General features: G+C 45.5%; 1 protein-coding gene across 1 annotated transcript; it reads left to right on the top strand.

The window, feature by feature from the left end:
* The first annotated feature begins 14,519 nt into the window (after positions 1–14,519).
* On the top strand, positions 14,520–16,287 carry LOC135393154 (uncharacterized protein K02A2.6-like). The gene is made up of 2 exons (XM_064623677.1): positions 14,520–16,191; positions 16,274–16,287. Exons 1-2 carry the CDS (start codon positions 14,520–14,522, stop codon positions 16,285–16,287), a joined length of 1,686 nt encoding a protein of 561 aa, XP_064479747.1.
* The last annotated feature ends 2,804 nt before the right edge of the window (positions 16,288–19,091 follow it).

The raw sequence follows: 19,091 nt of genomic DNA, 5'->3' as shown, positions 1-19,091 counted from the left end.
AAATATATATATATATATATATAACCTTTGCTCGTTCTGGAATTTTCCCCACGTAACCACTAACTTCCTTATCTTTCGCTATGCTTGCCAATTCTTGCCTGTTGTCCCGTTTCGTCCACGTGTTCGTGAACCTTCCATTTTTCTGTAACGGGTCTGTAGCCTAGATCACTACGTTCACATAATCCCCTCCACACTCTAACAAAGCAGCCATTCACTCCGGCCGTAGAATCCCGTACGGACCCTTTCTTCCCTCCGGGCTGTTGACCCACAATTCGCAAGAACCTTTAAACACGTCACACCTAATCCTTTAAATACCATGCCAATGATGAGGACGGTGCCCAGAAGAACAGTCTCTGTTCGAAATATCGGCGGCTTCTGTCCTGAGGCAACTCCCTTCCTACATCTCTACCGGTTCGCTGGATTTCTACCCATCTACTGTGACGTTACTTTGCGTTGATATCATCCTTCAGTCCACTGATATTGCCATCCCAGTCGAAAAAAACGAAAGAAAAATACGACAAACAACAAGGCTGTCGTATATTGCGACCTTGTCGTCTGTCGTAGATTCCTGTCGTGTGCAGTTTTGTCGTAGATGTCTGTCGGGTGTCGTTCTGCCGTGTGTTGTAGATGCCTCTCGTGTGTCGTTCTGTCGTCTGTTGTACTTTGTTGTGTCGTATGAATCTTGTCGTGTTGCTGTGTCATTCACATCCAGCATCTGCAGGTGGCATAATGCTGCTCTCTCGGTAACAAGTGTCAACTATGTATAATTGCATGCAAACGTGCAAGAATGAGGAAGAACCTGTGTATGAACAAGAGTACATCTATTTATTATATCTTCACTTACAAAACTGATACATGCACTGTTCACTGTAGCAGGATGTATGGAGCCTCTTGTAGCCTCTACGAAAGAGAAAAAAAAAAGAGACTATATCAGTGTCATAATATGACAGCATTTGTTAAGCGTCATATTCGTATATCTTTCATATGCCATTTTATGCATGCAAACCAGGAAAAAAGCTAGACCTTAACAATAAACAAAATTATAAAAATGTGAGGACATTTCAATCATCTGGTACAGTTTTTGTCATGGCTGCTAGAGGGACTGGGAGTGGAGAGGTGCTCAATCAGGTGTTATCGGAATCTGTCAAAGTAGTTTTTAGTTAATAGAAAGCATAATTTGACTTGTAGTTACAGTACATGACGCTTTAGCCCCCGGCGAACTACTTGTAAGAAACTTTTTTGTCGATTTCATATTTCTGAAACCCTGAACACATGCACTCTGTATTGTTACTGTTCAAAACATAAGGAGCTCACAAGCATTTACTATACTTTTAAAAAGTCGGATATGCAGCCTACTGCACAAGCTTTTTTGACTATCAGATGTTTGTAACTATGTAATTCTTACCCGTGACATTTATTACTAAAAGTTGCGACAAATTATTCTCCTGTCAAATTTAGCAGAAATTACACTTCAACACACTTGCACAAGTAATCCAGCATCTTTCTCATTCGTGGCTTCAGTATTTATTGCTAGTAAGAAAACGAGAAAAAAAAAGGTCCCAGTCACAAAAACACAGTCATATCTGGTCAACAGCACCCGTTAGAGCGGAGCAACAGTGTGACGTAGTGCATGTATGTAGATCTAGTGCATGTACACTTAGCTTTGAAAGTTATCTCAATGTTTTCTGACAGACAAAGAATGCTAATCATATGTATATATTCACAAAATTTGCCCAAAAGTATTCACCCACCAGTAAGTGCAACATGCAGGAAGACATCAAGACTGCATCATAAAAATCTCTTGTGAATAAAAACCACATATACATTCATAAATAAACTTGAAAATAAACAAGTTGGCGCTGCTAGCCTACATACGCAAAGTTCTGCTTACCACTTTGAAAAACTTTTGAAGCGATGGCCTTTTGCAGCATATGATTAATTTGCGCCAGCGTTGCCACTTCTGTCTGTAAACGTCCCATGTCTTCTTTTTATTTCGAACTCTCGTGGTCTTTGTTCACTGATTTTCGCGGAATCCAGGGGCAGAAACAATGTCTTCTTCTGCATGCCTTCGTGCAGTGCTTGTTTCTCCTGCCTTGCCTAAAAGCCGCAAAGACGACATGTTTCGATCACCGAATACTGGTGTACACCGTGCGACGAGCGAAATCTGTGACCCCTATTCACTTCTAATCAGTCACTAGAACACCAGAATAATTCATTTCGTGGTGCAATAGAAGTGCCGGTACTTATCTTTTTTTCTTCTGCAAGTGGCTCGTGATCCACTTTACATCTGCTTCAGCGCCGCTCATTCATCCTGCCTTTTTTCTGGAATGTTTTTACGACAAAGAAACAAGAAAACTTATTGAAAATGATCTGTCGAAACCACCTTACCTGTCGTGTAACATGTGTCGTCTCGTCGCATTCCAAAATGCCCCGAAAAACTTTCGTGTCATAGTATTCTATTGCGTGGAAGTTCACAATTGTATTGTGCTCGACGACATGCTTTCCGATTCGTTCTCACATTGAATAAATAGGAACATAACTGCAAACTTGCCAACGAAGGGAACCGCACCGAGCGACACAAATAATACTGGCGCCGTCATGTTCAGAAACTGTCAGAAACACAATCAGGATCAGGCCTACTACGCGTACAGGTGGCGCGCTATGTTAGTCGTCATAGGAAGCCACACGGAGAGGAAATATCCATTACGAATTAATGTGCGCATGGGGTTTAAAAAGGACCCGTACATTAAACTAATAAGAACTAAATTCCTACAAACTTTCCTAGCACATAACTAATATCATTTTGGAAGATTTCTTACGTAAATCGAGTTATTTTCAGGAAAACCACGTGTCAAGTTTTCAATGTTTCGTTGTACTTAAAGTGACAGTCGCATCGACCACAGATCGATTCCGAAACCACAGTGAAATGAGATTCCCGGTCCTTCACTGACCATGACCCCAAAAGTCCCATCCCGATCGACGGATTAATTTTTGCATAATTCGTGTGTAAGCGGCGCTACAGCAGACGACGGATGCGGGCGTCAAGCGGAACTCCCTGCTGAGAATCTTTAGCAACGTCACGAGGAATCTGACCAATAAGAACGCGGCGAGCCAGAGGAGTCCCCGCGGCTTGCTGCTTGCATGAGCAAGGTCAGGGAGACGAAGGCGAAGGCACATACGGAGATGGCGGACTCGGAACGCGGAAATGGCGAATCGTGCTGTTCAAATGCCTTTTGTAATAGCTCCCGTTTAGTAATAGCTAATATACACGTTTGATGACGGTCCATATTCGACGGATCCGCTTCCTCTGCAAGTCGCTGGTGATGTACGTGCCGCAGCTGCGTTAGCGCAACAGAATGAGCCTCAGGACCACTGCTTTTGGTACGTTCATGATTGGAGTGGTCAATACTTGACCCCGTGACATTCACTACGACGCAGGAAACAATCCAAGTGTTTGTGCGGCGTCTGTGCTCCCCAGGAACCCGATGAGTAGCTATATGCTGCAGTGCTCGTGAAGTGGCAGAGTTGTGCAATGATGGCGAAGTACAGTGTAAGCACGCATCACACTTTGTTCCCAGCTCTCTGTCTTCGGCCAGAACTTCTGGTGGTGTATCCACCGCAGTATTGCAGCTACAATCACAGTCTTCGCCAACTGTACCCACGATAGATCAGCACGTTGAGCCATCCTTATTTTCGAAGTTGTCGTCGTCGTTTGCACACACGACGAATGCCCCATGGAAGTTACGAAGGCTCTAACCAGCTGTGCAACTCAAGGACCTGGTTAGAATTAGAATGATTGTCAGGAAATTACTGTGCTACGTGTTTAGGACAGTGTCCTTTCTTTTTACAGCTACGTCAGGTTCACTGCTTATCGTGTGTTTACAAGCTGAGTTTGGAGACCGAGAAACAGACGACAGATACCTGGGTGTGTCGTCCGCATGATTCGCCAACGTTTTCCCATTCCGGTCCTATCAGGGCAATCATCTTAGTGTGCCTCATTTCCTGTTCTCACCTACGCCATAACAGACTTGTGTAGTTTCCAATTGAGAAGTGAGAAACAGAATCTGTGTTACCACAGTAATCCCGAGAGGTGCAAAGAAATACGCAGGAGCAATAAACTACCTGGCCGTAAGTGACAGTTATACTTTTAATGGTAGTGTAATGCTTCTTATCGTTGGCATAGCACGTGAGGGATACAACCCGTCAAATAATTTCAGGCAATGCTTCATAACTTACTAATGGTACAGTTACACGTCGTTATCATAGTAAGTGATACATCTGTCTGGGAATGTGCACAATTTGTCATACCCACGGAAGATTGTTCTGCCTTGATACAGCAAAACAAATTTTGATACCTGTCATTGATCCATTTTTTTAGCACCGCTGTTTTAAAAACAGCTTCCAAGGCTGTAACTTCAGAGATCCTTGGCAGAGCAATACCTCTTGACTATGTATTATAATAATTATTATAATGACAGGCAATAATTTACGCAAATATGAATAAATCTTTGTGTTGACTGGGTGTTGACCATTCAAGAGCCATTGCACAAGTCCACATTCAACTCTTCATGCAGAAATATTTATTATTTGCTATGCACAGACAGTTATCAGCGTGCACCACACTGGCAATGTCACCCGGGACCTGAAGCGTGGACTCACAAAAAAACAACAACAACAACAAAAAAAAAACAGCTTCGTAAGTACTTCAATTGCAATGAAAATCTAGAATTGTGTGTTCCTTACATTTCTAGACGGTTTCATGAACTTCGGGTAATTAACATGGGGTAGATGAGTTCCACCTTCACTTACCTTTTCCAAACGCACAATCTTCACCGAGAACCTCAAGCTTGGGTTGGTGTTGCAAAAAAAAAAAAAAATGGGGCTGCGGTTACATTATAACAGTGGTACACAGGAAAAAAAAATACTCGGGGTGTTGTGGGGGACCTGGACCGATCTTTGGGCACAACCAAGTGCAAAATTTTGGAAGGGTTAGTACCTTAGTACCTGAAATGACCGCATTGCCTCAGACCCCACTACTGGAATAATGCACCTCCCTTTTACAGTAAGAGTTTGTGTCAGTCCAAGTTGCACTTGCATGATGTTCTCATCCAGGTACACATTATCGGTGAAATGCGAGGAGCATACACCGACAGCATGAACATTCCTTGCTTCATCTGGGTACCCGCTAGTGATGTAGCTGCTTCCAACCTTCGCTTCGCCTGGGGTCTGGCTGTAGCTGTACCCTAGGCGTGTGAAATGAAACATCAAGGTTTTCCAAGGAAGCTTTCCTGGAGTCGGGAACGCTGCGTCGGTTTCCAAACGACATCTCACGCGAAGGACGCAAGCGTAGAGATTCTCCCGATTCACAAAGAGTATCCGCGTCACTAGAAAGTGTCACATGTGAATACGAGCGACGTGCAGGAAAAAAACAAAGCCGCCCCAGACTTGGCAGCAGACGACAGCGTCCTTCACCGCGGATTAGCCAGATTCCACATTGCGTCACGCGATGTTGTTGGCGCTGGCGCTTTCGAGGATGAAAACGAAACCGGATCTTTTAAATTCGATTCCTCATCACCCGGGCGGTTTTGGAAGGAGAAAATTTGGCAAATAGCTCGTGGTAGTGTACCGAACCCATTGGTATTGGATTCGTAACCATGGTTCCGGATGCGACAGTCCCTTTAAAAGGTAACTGTTCACTAAAGGAACGTTTCTTGCTCATATGTCGTTGTCTTTTTTCTCTGTTGACTGTCTTACAACATGGCGAAGAGTAACGCGCACGAAATCCGATTTCAAGTGTATCGTCGTATCGGGGAAGCTGTTTTTAGTGCCGGTATTTGCTGTCTTTGTCCTTGTGTGTGTGTGTGTGTGTGTGTTTGTTTGTAGTGCCGTCAAGCATAGATGTAGTGAACCGTGTGAACATCATTTTGTGAGAGAGGATGCCAGTGAGTCCGCGCCCTTAAACCATTGTCGGCAACTCTGCTGTTACCGGCACCCAGAGCCGGGCACAAGCAAACAAATGTGACGACACACCAAGCTACCAATAATAAAAGCAATTATATATAACAACATCAATAATAATATAATAACAGCAATAATAACAACACAACAGCTGTCACTTCGTGTTTTTTTTCCTTTTCTCGTTTTTTATTACGTGCCACTTTCCCATGCTGTTTATCGCACGACAAGTACCTGTCGCCACAGCGAGATCGACCATCTGCGGTGACGGGAAATATGTCTGCTGTACTACAAAGCTGCTTGTTGTACAGCATCCATTTCTGTCGTTACTACAGACTCTTTTGTACTTACAACAAGACCGCCTGTCGTAACGACAGAGCAGTCTGTCGTGACGACAAACGTGTACGTCACACGACAAAAGTGTTTGTCGTTACGACAGGCGCTCCTGTCGTAACTACAGACTTGTTTTGTAGTTACGACAGAAGTTCTGTCATGACGACAGAAATGTCTGTAGTGACGACAGAAGTGCCTGTCGTACGACAAAAAATCCTGTTGTCACGACAGAAATCTCTGTCGTATTTTTCGATCGGGATGCAACATCAATTTCGGCTTTGGGGAAACCCTAGGTTGCGGTGGGGGACGTCTCCCGCTAGTTTCCAGAAAAGAATGGAAAGGGACAAATGAAAAGACGGGGAAAACCGGTTCTGTAGGGACTGGGGGACAGTGAACTTGTCTCTGTGTGTATGCTATTGTGTCCTCCTCGTGGAAATATTCAACAAAATCCAAGAATGTGAGTCAAAATTGCGTTTAATCTGTGCACATGTAATGATCCCGAATGCAAAAGAATGCATAGGCTTTGTAGCCTCTTTCATATTGATGAAAACTGTCCTTCTTATCAAGCTTCTTCTTAACGATATCGTTGGTTATCGACTAAATTCTATGTCAGTGTGAAAGATTTCTCGCAACCTTCGTGTCCTCTTGTCGTCGATGTATCAGTCACCTGACTAAAGCTTGTATATTGCTAAAAGCGCACTCTTCGTAAATGTATTCGTAACCTGGAACACTTGGCCAGAGGCCTTTTAATAATAATAACTGGGGGTTTACGTCGCGAGACCATTGAGATTCAAAGGCCTTTTGTGATTACACATCCTTTGACATGCTCACCATATTGAAATGATTGTCATGAATGAGATTGGATGTCGACCATGAAATCACTTCTTCCGTCCGCTATATTGTTGTTCCTTTCAGACATCCAGATTACATATTGTTGCAAGTTTTCGCACACAAAAAAAGTGAGAATGTTCTAATGTCAACACCAGATTACTAGGATGAAAAATGCCTTAAGGCAGTGCATCACCACCGACGCTCTATGGGAATCCCCATACATTTTTTAACTCCCGTAGCGCCGCGAAAATTTGGTTGATCTCCGTGCAACTGCTTTTAAATGGAAGAGGATGCTTAGATGTAGTGCATGATCGAAGCAGATTTTGCGTTTTAGATGCAGGATTTTTTATATCGGGATCGAAAGGTTTGAGAAAAGATATATTTCGAGGTTCCGCTCGCTTACAAAGTAGAGCCGCCCGAAATGGAAAATCTGGCTCGATCACGCTTTAGAAAAACATATCAAGAACCAATACCAACAAAAAAAATCATCTGTGTTAAGCCGTTGACTCGGCACACGAGTTTTTGTCAGGTATGGTCATCCGTGGAGTACGCCGCTTCAGAATGGGCAGCGCAGTGCTGCCATCTCTCATCGAGTGTGTGGTCACAAGCAACAATAATTTGACCGCTGGAAATGATATTCCGCTGCACGTGGCCGGAAGACGACGAGGCCGACGTTGACCATGACGCGGGAGCACAAGCACGGGCAGCGTAGCCCAGCCCCAAATTTTGTTTATTTTGTTTGTTCAACGATGCTCATTTTCTCGGGGGAACAGTAGATGAAACTTATTTGTCTTGGAATTCCCAGTCGCAGCCACAGAAATGTGGAAGGATCATGCTTGTAAAAAAATAGTCGAGCTGGATAGGTTATACAGTGAAATCTTTTCTTTTACACTGGATGCCGGAAACCTGGCAGCGCTTTTAGCACTCATCCAGTAGGATGTCAACGGGAAGGGCGGTCTGTTGTTTCATGTGACAACTTTACAATAGTTATTTGAACCGCACTGGGTATCCCCTCGTCCCACGACGTGGTTAGGAGCGCGGATCAAGTGCGGTCCCTTAGAGTCCAAGCATTTGAAATTTCGGGCGGCGGATGGAGCTGGTTTGGACAGATTTCAGACACGTCCATATCGTTTACTGCACAATAAGGTGCGACGAACAATTTGATGGGCAAGTGTGCATATATGCTTCGGCTGAGAAAAGGTATTCAGGATCGAAGTTGAATCAGAATGGAAGCTGAAATAGAATCGGTGCACTTGGGACCCAGGTCGAAGTACGATAAATAAATGGATAGAAATATTGTCGTTACGACGTCATGAGCGAGCACTGGGATGGCAGAAGCGTCAAAAACTGGCGGCACGGCAAACCCACCGTGCCGTCTTCCTCCCACTGTTACACAATGAGGGCGTCAGGGCGGACACTGATGAACCTGAGCATATGATGCCAGTAAAACCTTAGTGGTACCTCAGAAAGTTATACATGTGTAGTTATTCGCACGATAAAGCAAAGATTATAACACCTGGATGCCTCCGCCTCGTGTGCTCTATGAAACCATTAGTTTTTCCAGGAGACCTTTGCTGCATTATGGATACATGAAAACACATGTGCAATTATTTGTGCAATTTGACGTCGCTTTGACAGCAGCGAAGTGCGTATTTCAGACGACTGAATATTTTGGGCTTTAGCTACATGTCAATATTTTGGGTTTCAACTACATGTCAATATGGTGAGATTTAGTTACAGGTCAGTATTGTGGGCTTTAGTTACATGTCAGTATTGTGAGCTTTAGTTACATGTCAGTGTTTTGGGCTTTAGTTACATGTCAACGTTTTGGCCTTCAGTTACATGTCAATATTTTGGGTTTTAGTTACATGTCGATATTGTGGGATTTAGTTACATGTCAGTATTGTGGGCTTTAGTTACATGTCAATGTTTTCGCCTTCAGTTACATGTCAACGTTTTGGGTTTTAGTTACATGTCAGTATTGTGGGCTTTAGTCACATGTCAAGGTTTTGGCCTTTAGTTACATGTCAATATTGTGGGCTTTAGTTACGCCTGTCTTCACTAATGCATCTGTTCAGTAGCTTCAAGGCGCTCGGAATCTATCACCCAGTCAGTTGCGCACTTGCGGACATGGAAGTCGTTTCTGAACGCAGAAAAGGACTGCGCAGTGAACTAACACTGCAGTGCAAAATGTGCACACTAACGGGTGTGGCTGACACTGAGGTTCCACCAAGCATCGGACAAGACCATATGGACGTGAACACCGCTGTAGTTTTGGGAGTCCTCTCTAGTGGAACGACATATTGAATCGATGCTCAGTTATGTGCCGCACTAAACATGTCGTGTATGGTGACCGGAACATTCGCGAAATATCAGGACCAACTGGCGGACGGTAGCAAGCGTACAGGACAGAGTCACGTACCGGAACTGAGGAAGTGCGGTCTGTGGAAGTGCGCACATGTCTACTGGTACCAGATCCACGGCCAACTCCACGTATAACCAACCGGCAGTACTGCCTCTTCGTTGTAGGTACTGCACGACGCCTTTCGGAAGGGGAAAGGGTGGTGTACCTTGCGCGAATTTATAACGACTACCTCCTTCCAGAGCCTGTTGACCCTCGCTATCCTCGAAGCATGCGAATTAAAGTTCCCGATTATAGAAGGAAGCACGCTAAGCCAGAAGAATTGTAATCAGTGTGCCGTGTGCCTTTTGCTAATCGAGACAAGGTCATGTGATGTCGTAAGCCTCGACGAGGACGAGAAAGAAAGCTAGAGCGGATTTCTGGAAGTTCCTGCGCGGATAGGCAAGATAACACTCACAATGGCAATTTGTTATGAAATGCTCTCACTCCGAGATCCACGAGGTGAAGGTCACTCCCAGCGCACTCCCTCCGCGTGCGCTTGGAGACTGGGAGGTCCGCGGTTCGAATCCGCGGGCCGGCTGTGCCGTCTGGGGTTTTTCCTGGGTTTCCCTCAGATGTGTAATAGGCGTATGCCGGAACAGTTCCCCTGAAGTCGGCCCATGGACGCAGCTATCCTCCCCCCGAGCGGATTCCGCTCGGTCTTCCACCTCACCCTTTCCTCTCCTCCTCTCCACCACCTTTCCCTTCCCGAGAAACATGCCGCCTAATCAGGCAGGCAGACCTCTCGGGTTCCTCCCAGCGACACTCCTCCCTCCCTCCTCCTCCTCCTCGAAGTCTGGGGCCGTGGTTAGTGACGACCAGGATGAGCCAACAGACCCGAATTATGTACTCGATTAAACTGGAAACCTCCATTCGCACTTTACGTTCCAAGCAGCTGTATGGTCCACGCACACACATTTTTCTCCTCTACCCTGCTTTTCTTCCCTTTTCTTCTTCGCTTTTGCCTTTCTCGTCCTCCTCCACTGATGTCCAAGGATATGGGAAACGCTATGCAGCCTCTTTCCAGTTTTATTGCATTTCCGTTGACTGTGCAAGTAAATGAACCGTTTTGCACCACCACAACGTGCTCTGAAATTTCTAAGCCCAGGGTGACAGGAAATAAAGAAAACAGGTTGCGGTTTCGTTTCGCAATTTCCGCGTAATGTCGGTAGGCTATAACATGTCGACACCAACCTGTCTCAACCGCGTCGTGTCCAACCTAGGTTTTTGTGTTACGAGAGATTTCGTCTATTATATGCGCAAGCATTGCAGAAATCACACGAAACGACTAGTGACTAACCCTTCGCCCGACAACAACGCAGCAGGGAACAGCAACAGCTCAACGAAGAAGTTCAGGAGACAGCTGGACAGCCTGTGCGCATTCAAAAGCCGCGCCACTAATGAGGCTCGTGCACATGACGTCACGCGCAGCCTTTGAGCGCCTTTGAGCGGCGTGACTCGGGAAAACATGTGGATGCGTCACATGCGTCTTACTGCGGGCCGAATGAGGTAACAGCATGTGTTTTTCCAATATCACGCATACCGCAACAACTCACGACATGCCCTCCTACTGTAACGCCGGTGCGGCAATATGTTTTCCCGAGTCACATGACTAAACGTGACATCACTGCACAACCCTCATTGTTCCGTTTGGCTGAGCGCGATATGCGTGTTTACAGTATTGGACTTGGCATGGGTGAGCACGAGCGGTCATATGTTGGCACAAGATTTCGCTTAACCCGTCGCGCGCCAAGAGAAAACAAAAATAACACAGAAAGAAGACGTTACATCAGCGGTACTGCATTTACAAGCAAGCGCCAAAATGTTGTGAAGCGGTGACTGCGCGAACCGTTTCGCTCGCTGCGCCATCCCTCGACTGTAGACGACGAAGTGCCGTCTATGATGCGCCGCCTTAAAGGGAGGATCGGCAACGGTTGTGCCCAAAATTAAGTGAAGGTTGGTTTCAGCAGAGACCACCCACAGATGCTGACAGCAGCCTCCGTTTCCAATAAACGTGCGCGCATAATTTATAAAGAGCAAAAACGATAGAGCGAAACCGAAACTATGAGAGCAGGCGGTGGCATCGGAATCGACAAGCGCTTCGCCGTGACGTCAGTCGCGAGATTCGTCTGCCGTTATTCCCATGTGTTGTATTGCATTGAAGACGCAAGGAAGCAAGTTACGCTTAACGTGCAATCATGGAAACCGACTCCGCATCAGAATACAGCTTCACGGGACTTGAGCCCGATTCAGACGTGTATTCTGATGAGGAGAATGACTTGACGGTCACCATAAACCACAACGACTCGCCGTTTTAGACGGACCCTGTACCAGTGCGCGCGTCCCTTGAAACCGAGACCTCGGACCCATACACTGAAGAACGTCGAATTCAAAGTAACGAATGGTGAGTTTCAAATAGCGTGTCGCACGTTCTTATATATTTGCCACGGGTGCACGCGTAACATGAAACATGTTGCAGGTGCACGTGCGGTCGGTGCCGCCCGCAGGAAACCAACGAATTCGTTTGCTGCAGAGAGCTCGACGCGGGGACAGTATGTGATGACGAGTGCGTGGACTGCATAACGGTGCACGACCTCTTCCAACTCATGTGCTTGCACAGGAGGCAGCTTCAGGTGCGCAGCCGGTTCCTACGGAACGAGCGTCCGTTTTACATGGAACGCTGCTCTAGTGGCGACACCAACAGGTATTTAGCCTTACCTTTGACCTGGTAATGTCCACGTCCTGAAGTGACTTTGCACGTTGATCATGTCCTGCAGGGGCGGCGGAACGTGCTGAGCGCGCGGGCTCAGGACTGTGGTCGGCGCCCCCCATCCTCCTCAATCCCCTTACACTGGCATCGTGAACAGTTCAACTGTTCAAAGTGAACAGTTATGCCTGCCTAGTTTATGTCAAATACTTGTGAATGCAAGATTCTTGTTTTGGATTTTTCTGTAACTTATTCAAACTTCATTTGGTTTCAGACATGAAGCTTTATTTTTAAATTGTTTTTGTATCTTCTTGCATTTTAAGTCCAAGATGTAGCTTACAGTCCTGTTTATTATCTATACTGGTTTCGTCAACTTCACATTTATAGTGCCCTTATATTTTATTTTTCTAAAGTCAAAATGAATTTGTAATCGTGTTGTGAGTGGAGCTGAATCTTGAGACATATGATTGGGGGTTCTGTACCTTTAAACACAGTATAGCGACTACACCCCTGTTAGTCAGGCTGTATCTCCTGTGGGAACAAGTTTAGCTGTCCCCACCCGCTCTTCCGCTACCATTGATGCCCTGTCCACAACAGCACCTGCGGGCTGAAGTTTGCAGATTTACAATATGTACTTTTAATGGGACACAGCTCCGATAGGGCTATACTAGCCCTCGAACGGCAACTGAAGCGGAGATTCCGAGCTCACAATCTGAATATGTGTATTACTTTACAACCTGAATATATGTGTGTTACTTTTGCCTTTCTGAGCACACCCTGCGCATGTCGGACCACCATTGCTTCCCGCTTTTGGCTATCGTGGCAAATGGGTCACTGGTGATCATGGAATCCGGCACACACAGCCAGCAACAATAAAATTTAAAGGAACATTCTTTGGTTACCAGGACTTCACTGTGCTCACAGCATTGCTCTGTCGGAGCTCAATGTATTTTTTGCAACCTTTTGCAGGGCCCTGCGCTACACAGCGTACCGAGAATTTGTAGTTTTAGTGCACGGCAGAGGACTGGGTGCTGGACAGCGACGAAGAATACCCGGTTGTGCGCTTAGGCGAATAAGATCGGCAATCCCGTCTGCTACGTACACGCATTTCGGATGGAATTAGCCTGTTGGACTGATTTGGCTCTGCCCGTGCATGCGCAATGTGAAGTGCTACTTTGTAGTATTGTGTGTTACGTGTTAGGCTTCTGCGAGCATACTAGGCTTGGTGCAATACATTTATTTCTGGTTGGTAAGTTACCTTCCAAAGATGTGTACAAAGTAGTCCCACGTCAACAACGAAATTTTTGTTGTACCCCTTCCAGTGATTCATAACATGTACAGCTTCAACAAGAGCTAACCATACCAGCACAATGTGAGTGAATCATTATTGAGGAAGATGTTAGCCACCCAAGCTCCATTTCGTGAGTATTTATGGAATGAAGAGAATTTATGGAATTCATAGATGGAGAAGTTACCCGTCAAAAAGAACTTGATTGAATATCACATATTATCACATAAAATGCCATGGAAAATATGTGGACATGAGTGAAAAGTGAATTAAAAGTAACGTGGAACATAGCTTAAGATACTTTGGTAAAGTTACCTGAAAAAGAAATGAGTTCCTCTGAAAGTTATCCTGGCACAAAAGCACTGAATTAAGCTACCAAGTTACCAAAAAATGGAACTTAGTTACAGTAACAAGTTACCTCGAGCTCTGCTACCATTGATGCGGTCTCAACCAACAGTTTTGTCCAAATCAATGATTGTTCACCAAAGGCAGCTAACGTGGCTGTAATCTTGCTCAAGAACGAGACCTGGTCACCCCGACTGATATTACTGGCTCTGCTTAAAGCTGTACACTCTATGAAAGAAAGACCATGATCTGCATCTTCTCTGGGGTAAGGCTTTTTCGCTGAGAGCAATGTTTGAAAAGGTAATAACTGGAGAGTGGACGTTTAGGCTCGTAAAATATGCACCGTCTACCCTCCACGTGCAGACAGTCTGATTTGGAGATATTTTGCCTGTACTCTGTTATGTTACGTTGTTGTTTAAAAGAAAACGACCGGCCACGGTGCACGCGCGTGGCTTGCGTGATTAACTTCTTGTTCGCCATCTTTGCGGACACGGTTGTATTGTGTGTTCATCTCCATTAAAAGCTAAGTTGATGTTTGTTAAACATCTAGCCGATCTTCTTTCATAGACATAACATGGTGTCAGAAGTCAACGTCCCCGCTCCCAACAGCCTAAAGCAACATTGAAGATCAGTGATCACGACAGCAACAGAGCTTCAACATGGCCTTCGCGTTACTGCAGCCACCGCCGCACTTTGTGCCTGGAAAGAATCCGTCTTTCGAATGGGATCAGTGGAAGAAGTCCTACCACTACTATGAAGCAGCTACGGAGTACACCGAGAAGCCTGATTCAGTACGTAAAGCCTTACTTCTACATGTACTTGGACCAGCGGGTCGAAGTTACGTGGACACATTTCCGACCCAGCCAGCAACAGCAAAGGACTCCGTCAAGTACATCTTTGACAACTTTGACACGAAGTACAAGCCTTACAGGAACGTTACGCAGTCTACTGCAATTTTCAACACCATGGTGCAAAAGCCAGGTCAATCAATAGACGACTTCGCGACTGAGCTCCTTCATCAAGCAGAGCGATGTGATTTCGGCGACAAGAAAGATCGGCTTGTAGGAGATAGGATCATCGTGGGACTACGCGATCCCGCCCTGAAGGAACGTTTGTTCCGAGAGTCAACTACGTCCTTAGACAAAATCATCGCTACGTGCAACGCAGCAGAAATCTCCAAACAGCAAGTATCTTCACTCATCGACAGCTCCTTGGAAACAACCGTGGATGCACTTCGATTGCGGCACCATCAACGGCCACGAGGACGTCGTAGCAAATCTCAAAAGAGACAACCGACCAGCGTTCCTTCCCAGCCACGACGACAAGCTTGTTCCAGGTGTGGAACATATCACGCACCCCGTAACTGCCCAGCATATGGCAGTACTTGTCACTTCTGCGGGAAGTTTGGTCATTATGCCAGCGTGTGCCACCAGCGAAAGAGGGGGAGCAACTCGAATAATGACGGCAAAATACGAACACTCGAGACAAGCAACTACGATGGTCTGCTGGATTTAAGTACATTAACTGTTGATAGTGTGGACATCAGTTCCAATTGGCATGAAACAGTTTTGGTCTGCGGACATCCCGTGACCTTCAAGCTCGATACCGGATCAGACGTCAACATCCTCCCCAAGTCACTGATTCATCAATGGATTCATCAGCTCCAACTTAAGCCAACATCTCTATCAGTTTCCACATACACAGGAGAGAATCTCCGTGTTGAGAACGAATGTCTTCTCACTTGCTCTGTGAACGGATGCGCCAGAGACATCAAATTCCTCATCGTCGACATCAACGCAAAGCCGATCTTGGGTGCAACTGCATGCGCTCAACTTAACCTAGTTTGCCGTGTCATGCAGCTGGACAATGATAGAGCCTTGTCCTCAGCATCGAGGGAATACTCTTCCTACGAAGACGTCCTGCTGGATTTTCCCGACGTATTTGAAGGAGTTGGCAGATTGCCAGGTGTCAATAAGATAACCCTTCGGTCAGATGCCAAGCCTAGCATTGTCGCTCCTCGCAAGGTACCAGCTGCGATTGAGTCAAAAGTGAAGGAAGAGCTCGCTCGGATGGAAGCAAACGGTATTATCACCAAGGTCACTGAACCTACAGACTGGGTGCATCCCATAGTGATTGTGACCAAGAAGAATGGATCACTGCGCATTTGCCTGGATCCACGAATGCTTAACGAAGCCATAAACAGGGAACATTATCACATTCCAACACAGGATGAACTGTTTTCACGTCTGAGCGGAAGCAAGATATTTACAGTCTTCGACGCAAAGTCAGCATTTTGGCAGCTTCAGCTTGATGAGCCCAGCTCTTTTCTATGTACGTTCGCGACTCCATGGGGCCGATACCGTTTTCTACGGTTGCCCTTTGGTTTAAGTATCGCCCCTGAACTCTTTCAAAGGTCAATGGATATGATCTTTGCGGACTACGACAAAATCAGGCTGTATTTCGACGATATACTTGTAGCTTCTCGCTCGAAAAAGGAGCACATCGCAATGCTACGTACGGTGCTGACTATCCCACGCAAGAACAACCTGAAGTTGAACCGCGACAAACTACAAGTGGGACTGTCAAGTATCCCCTACTTGGGCCACATGCTAACCACGAAAAGTATTGCCATAGATCCGAAGAAAGTTGAGGCTATCACAGCTATGGCAGCCCCAACAAACAAACAGGAACTGCACAGATTCCTTGGGATGGCAACTTATCTCAGCAAGTTCGTCCCTCACTTTTCGGAGGAAACAGCCTACTTGAGAGAACTACTCAAGAAAGACGTTTCGTGGCAGTGGACTGAAGCAGCACAAAAGCAGTTCAACCGTCTCAAACAACCGCTCACAACGGCGCCAGTTCTGCAGTTCTTCGACAACGAAAAGCCTGTAGTCATCTCAACAGATGCTAGCTCCTACGGACTCGGTAGTGTTTTGCTGCAGGAGCAACAGCCCGTAGCCTATGCATCAGCAACACTGACAGCACCTCAACAATGCTACGCTCAAATTGAGAAAGAGCTCCTGGCGGTTGTATTTGCTTGTGAGCGTTTCCACTACTACATATTTGGGAGGCACGTAACAGTGCAGAGCGATCATAAGCCTTTGGTTGGCTTACAGCGCAAATCTTTCGACAAGATATCCCCAAGGCTCCAACGTCTTCTATTGCGGCTACAAGCGTACGACATCGAACTCATTTATGTGCCGGGCAAGCAGCTTGTAGTAGCAGACGCACTGTCTCGCGCACCACAGACAACAACAGTTGAAATAGCTGATCACGAAGACTGTATCCAAGTATGCACCCTTGTGACAGCCTCAACCCCAAGGCTGGAAGCGATTCGAACTGCTACATCCAACGACCCGACCCTACAGATTGTCGCATCCTACATTTGCAAAGGATGGCCAGATCATACTCATAATGTGCATGCCCAAGCAAGACCATACTTCCACTGTCGTGATGAGCTGCACTTAGTTGATGGTTTCGTCTGCCGAGGTCAAAGATTGGTCTTGCCCGAATCAGAACAAGGCAACGCCCTTGAAAAGCTACATGTTGCACATCGCGGCATTGTCGCTTGCAAAACCAAAGCCAGAGAAGCAATTTACTGGCCCAGTATGAATCAAGACATCGAAACCCTTATTGGTCGGTGGCAGACTTGCCAACGGTACCAGAGGAATAATCAGAGGAAACCTCCCGAAGATCGCACAATTCCCACACGCCCTTGGCAAAGGATTGGGCTGGACCTGTTCTACCTGAAGGGTGCCACTTACCTTCTCATTGTTGACTATTTTAGCAAATTTGTCGAGCTGCAATCAATGAATTCAACAGCAGCGCCAGCTGTAATCAACGCTGTAAAAGCAGTCTGCGCACGGTTCGGTTTGCCCGACGAGATCGTTTGCGACAACGGCCCGCCTTTCGACTCTCAAGAATTTAAGGGATTTCTGTCAACTTGGGACATAGTTCACAACCCTACAGCGCCATATAACCCAAGGTCGAAATGAATCGATCAATCACAAAGCGATGCAATGTGTAAGGAAAAAACGTGTGCTTTCAATGATTCTACGTACAAGACAGCGCTAGAGACCCTCCATCCCTAACTTGACTTGCAGGAGTCAGTTTATGGCTTTCAGTTATCGTGTACCATGTTGTGTGACCATATCGTGACCATTGTTGGGTTCCCCTACCCCCTGCGGGCGTAACCGTAATGAAAGTGTACGGGAACTTTATGGCTAGCGGCTTCCCAATCTCACTTCGTTTCAACTAGTGGGTCCTGAATGAAAAAGACGTGTTTCTGTGATGTATATTTGCGCTGCGTGGTTACGAAAAATGTTTGCCTAAATTAATTACTGCTTTTGACTTTGTTTCAGATGGTCACTCGTTGGATGTTAATAAAAATATTCTACAAGTTGGGAATGTATTTTTGAGTTGTGTACGTTGATTTCCGCTGTAGGAACCTTTTACAATAACTTGCATTTCAGATGAGTTGTTTGTTTGTGGCTTCTGCGTGTAGAAATTACTGTTCCAAAGTTATCATAAAAAATATGTAATTAAGTACTCATTCGTTTTCGAATGAGTATTGTTTCTATCATTGAATAAACTTGACTTTCTCTCGATTTATATTTTGTTATTTGAGAATAATGTATGCATGAGAGTTGTGTCTGATTTGAAATACATTAAATGCAACGTTTCTCGTTTTGATTGAGTGTTGTTTCCAGCGTTAATACTTCTCGTTTGCTTAGATAATATTTCTCTAAAACCAGTTTGCACTGACATGGAAATCTGTTCTTAGATTTTTTTGGTATGCTATTGTTTTTTTTATAGAATTATTATTGTGTTCTTGAGAATCGAATAATTCTGACGTCTATTTGCAATAGTTGATCAATAAAAAAATTCGCCTCTATACTCCAGTCCTAAGAATATTTCCGTTTTGGATGAAAGAATGTTAAAGAGAGAGAGACAGAGTTCCCCACCCCATACATTGACAAAGGACGTTCGGTTTCCTCGCTTTGGGCTGTATAGAGGGGGAGAGAGAGAGTGACCCCACCGGGCTCGTAGCAAACACTGGCTGTACTGTGTAAAGCTTGGCTGTACTGCGTGTGTTGGAATCCTCTGTCAAGGTAATGGTTATAGTGCCTGAGTAGGACGAAAATTGAAATTGTATATTGTTCGACTAGATTAGATCGCAAGCATGATTTTATGATAGTTCAAAAGATAGATTACTTCCATTTCAATTTATT

Source organism: Ornithodoros turicata, chromosome 1 (assembly GCF_037126465.1).
Source record: "Ornithodoros turicata isolate Travis chromosome 1, ASM3712646v1, whole genome shotgun sequence".
NCBI lineage: Eukaryota > Metazoa > Arthropoda > Arachnida > Ixodida > Argasidae > Ornithodoros > Ornithodoros turicata.
Note: the sequence above shows the minus strand (reverse complement) of the source record. Positions and strands in the feature narration are given on the sequence as shown.

Excerpts from the sequence above, each read along its gene's own strand:
- LOC135393154 (XM_064623677.1), top strand. The coding sequence starts at position 14,520 with ATGGCCTTCGCGTTACTGCAGCCACCGCCGCACTTTGTGCCTGGAAAG.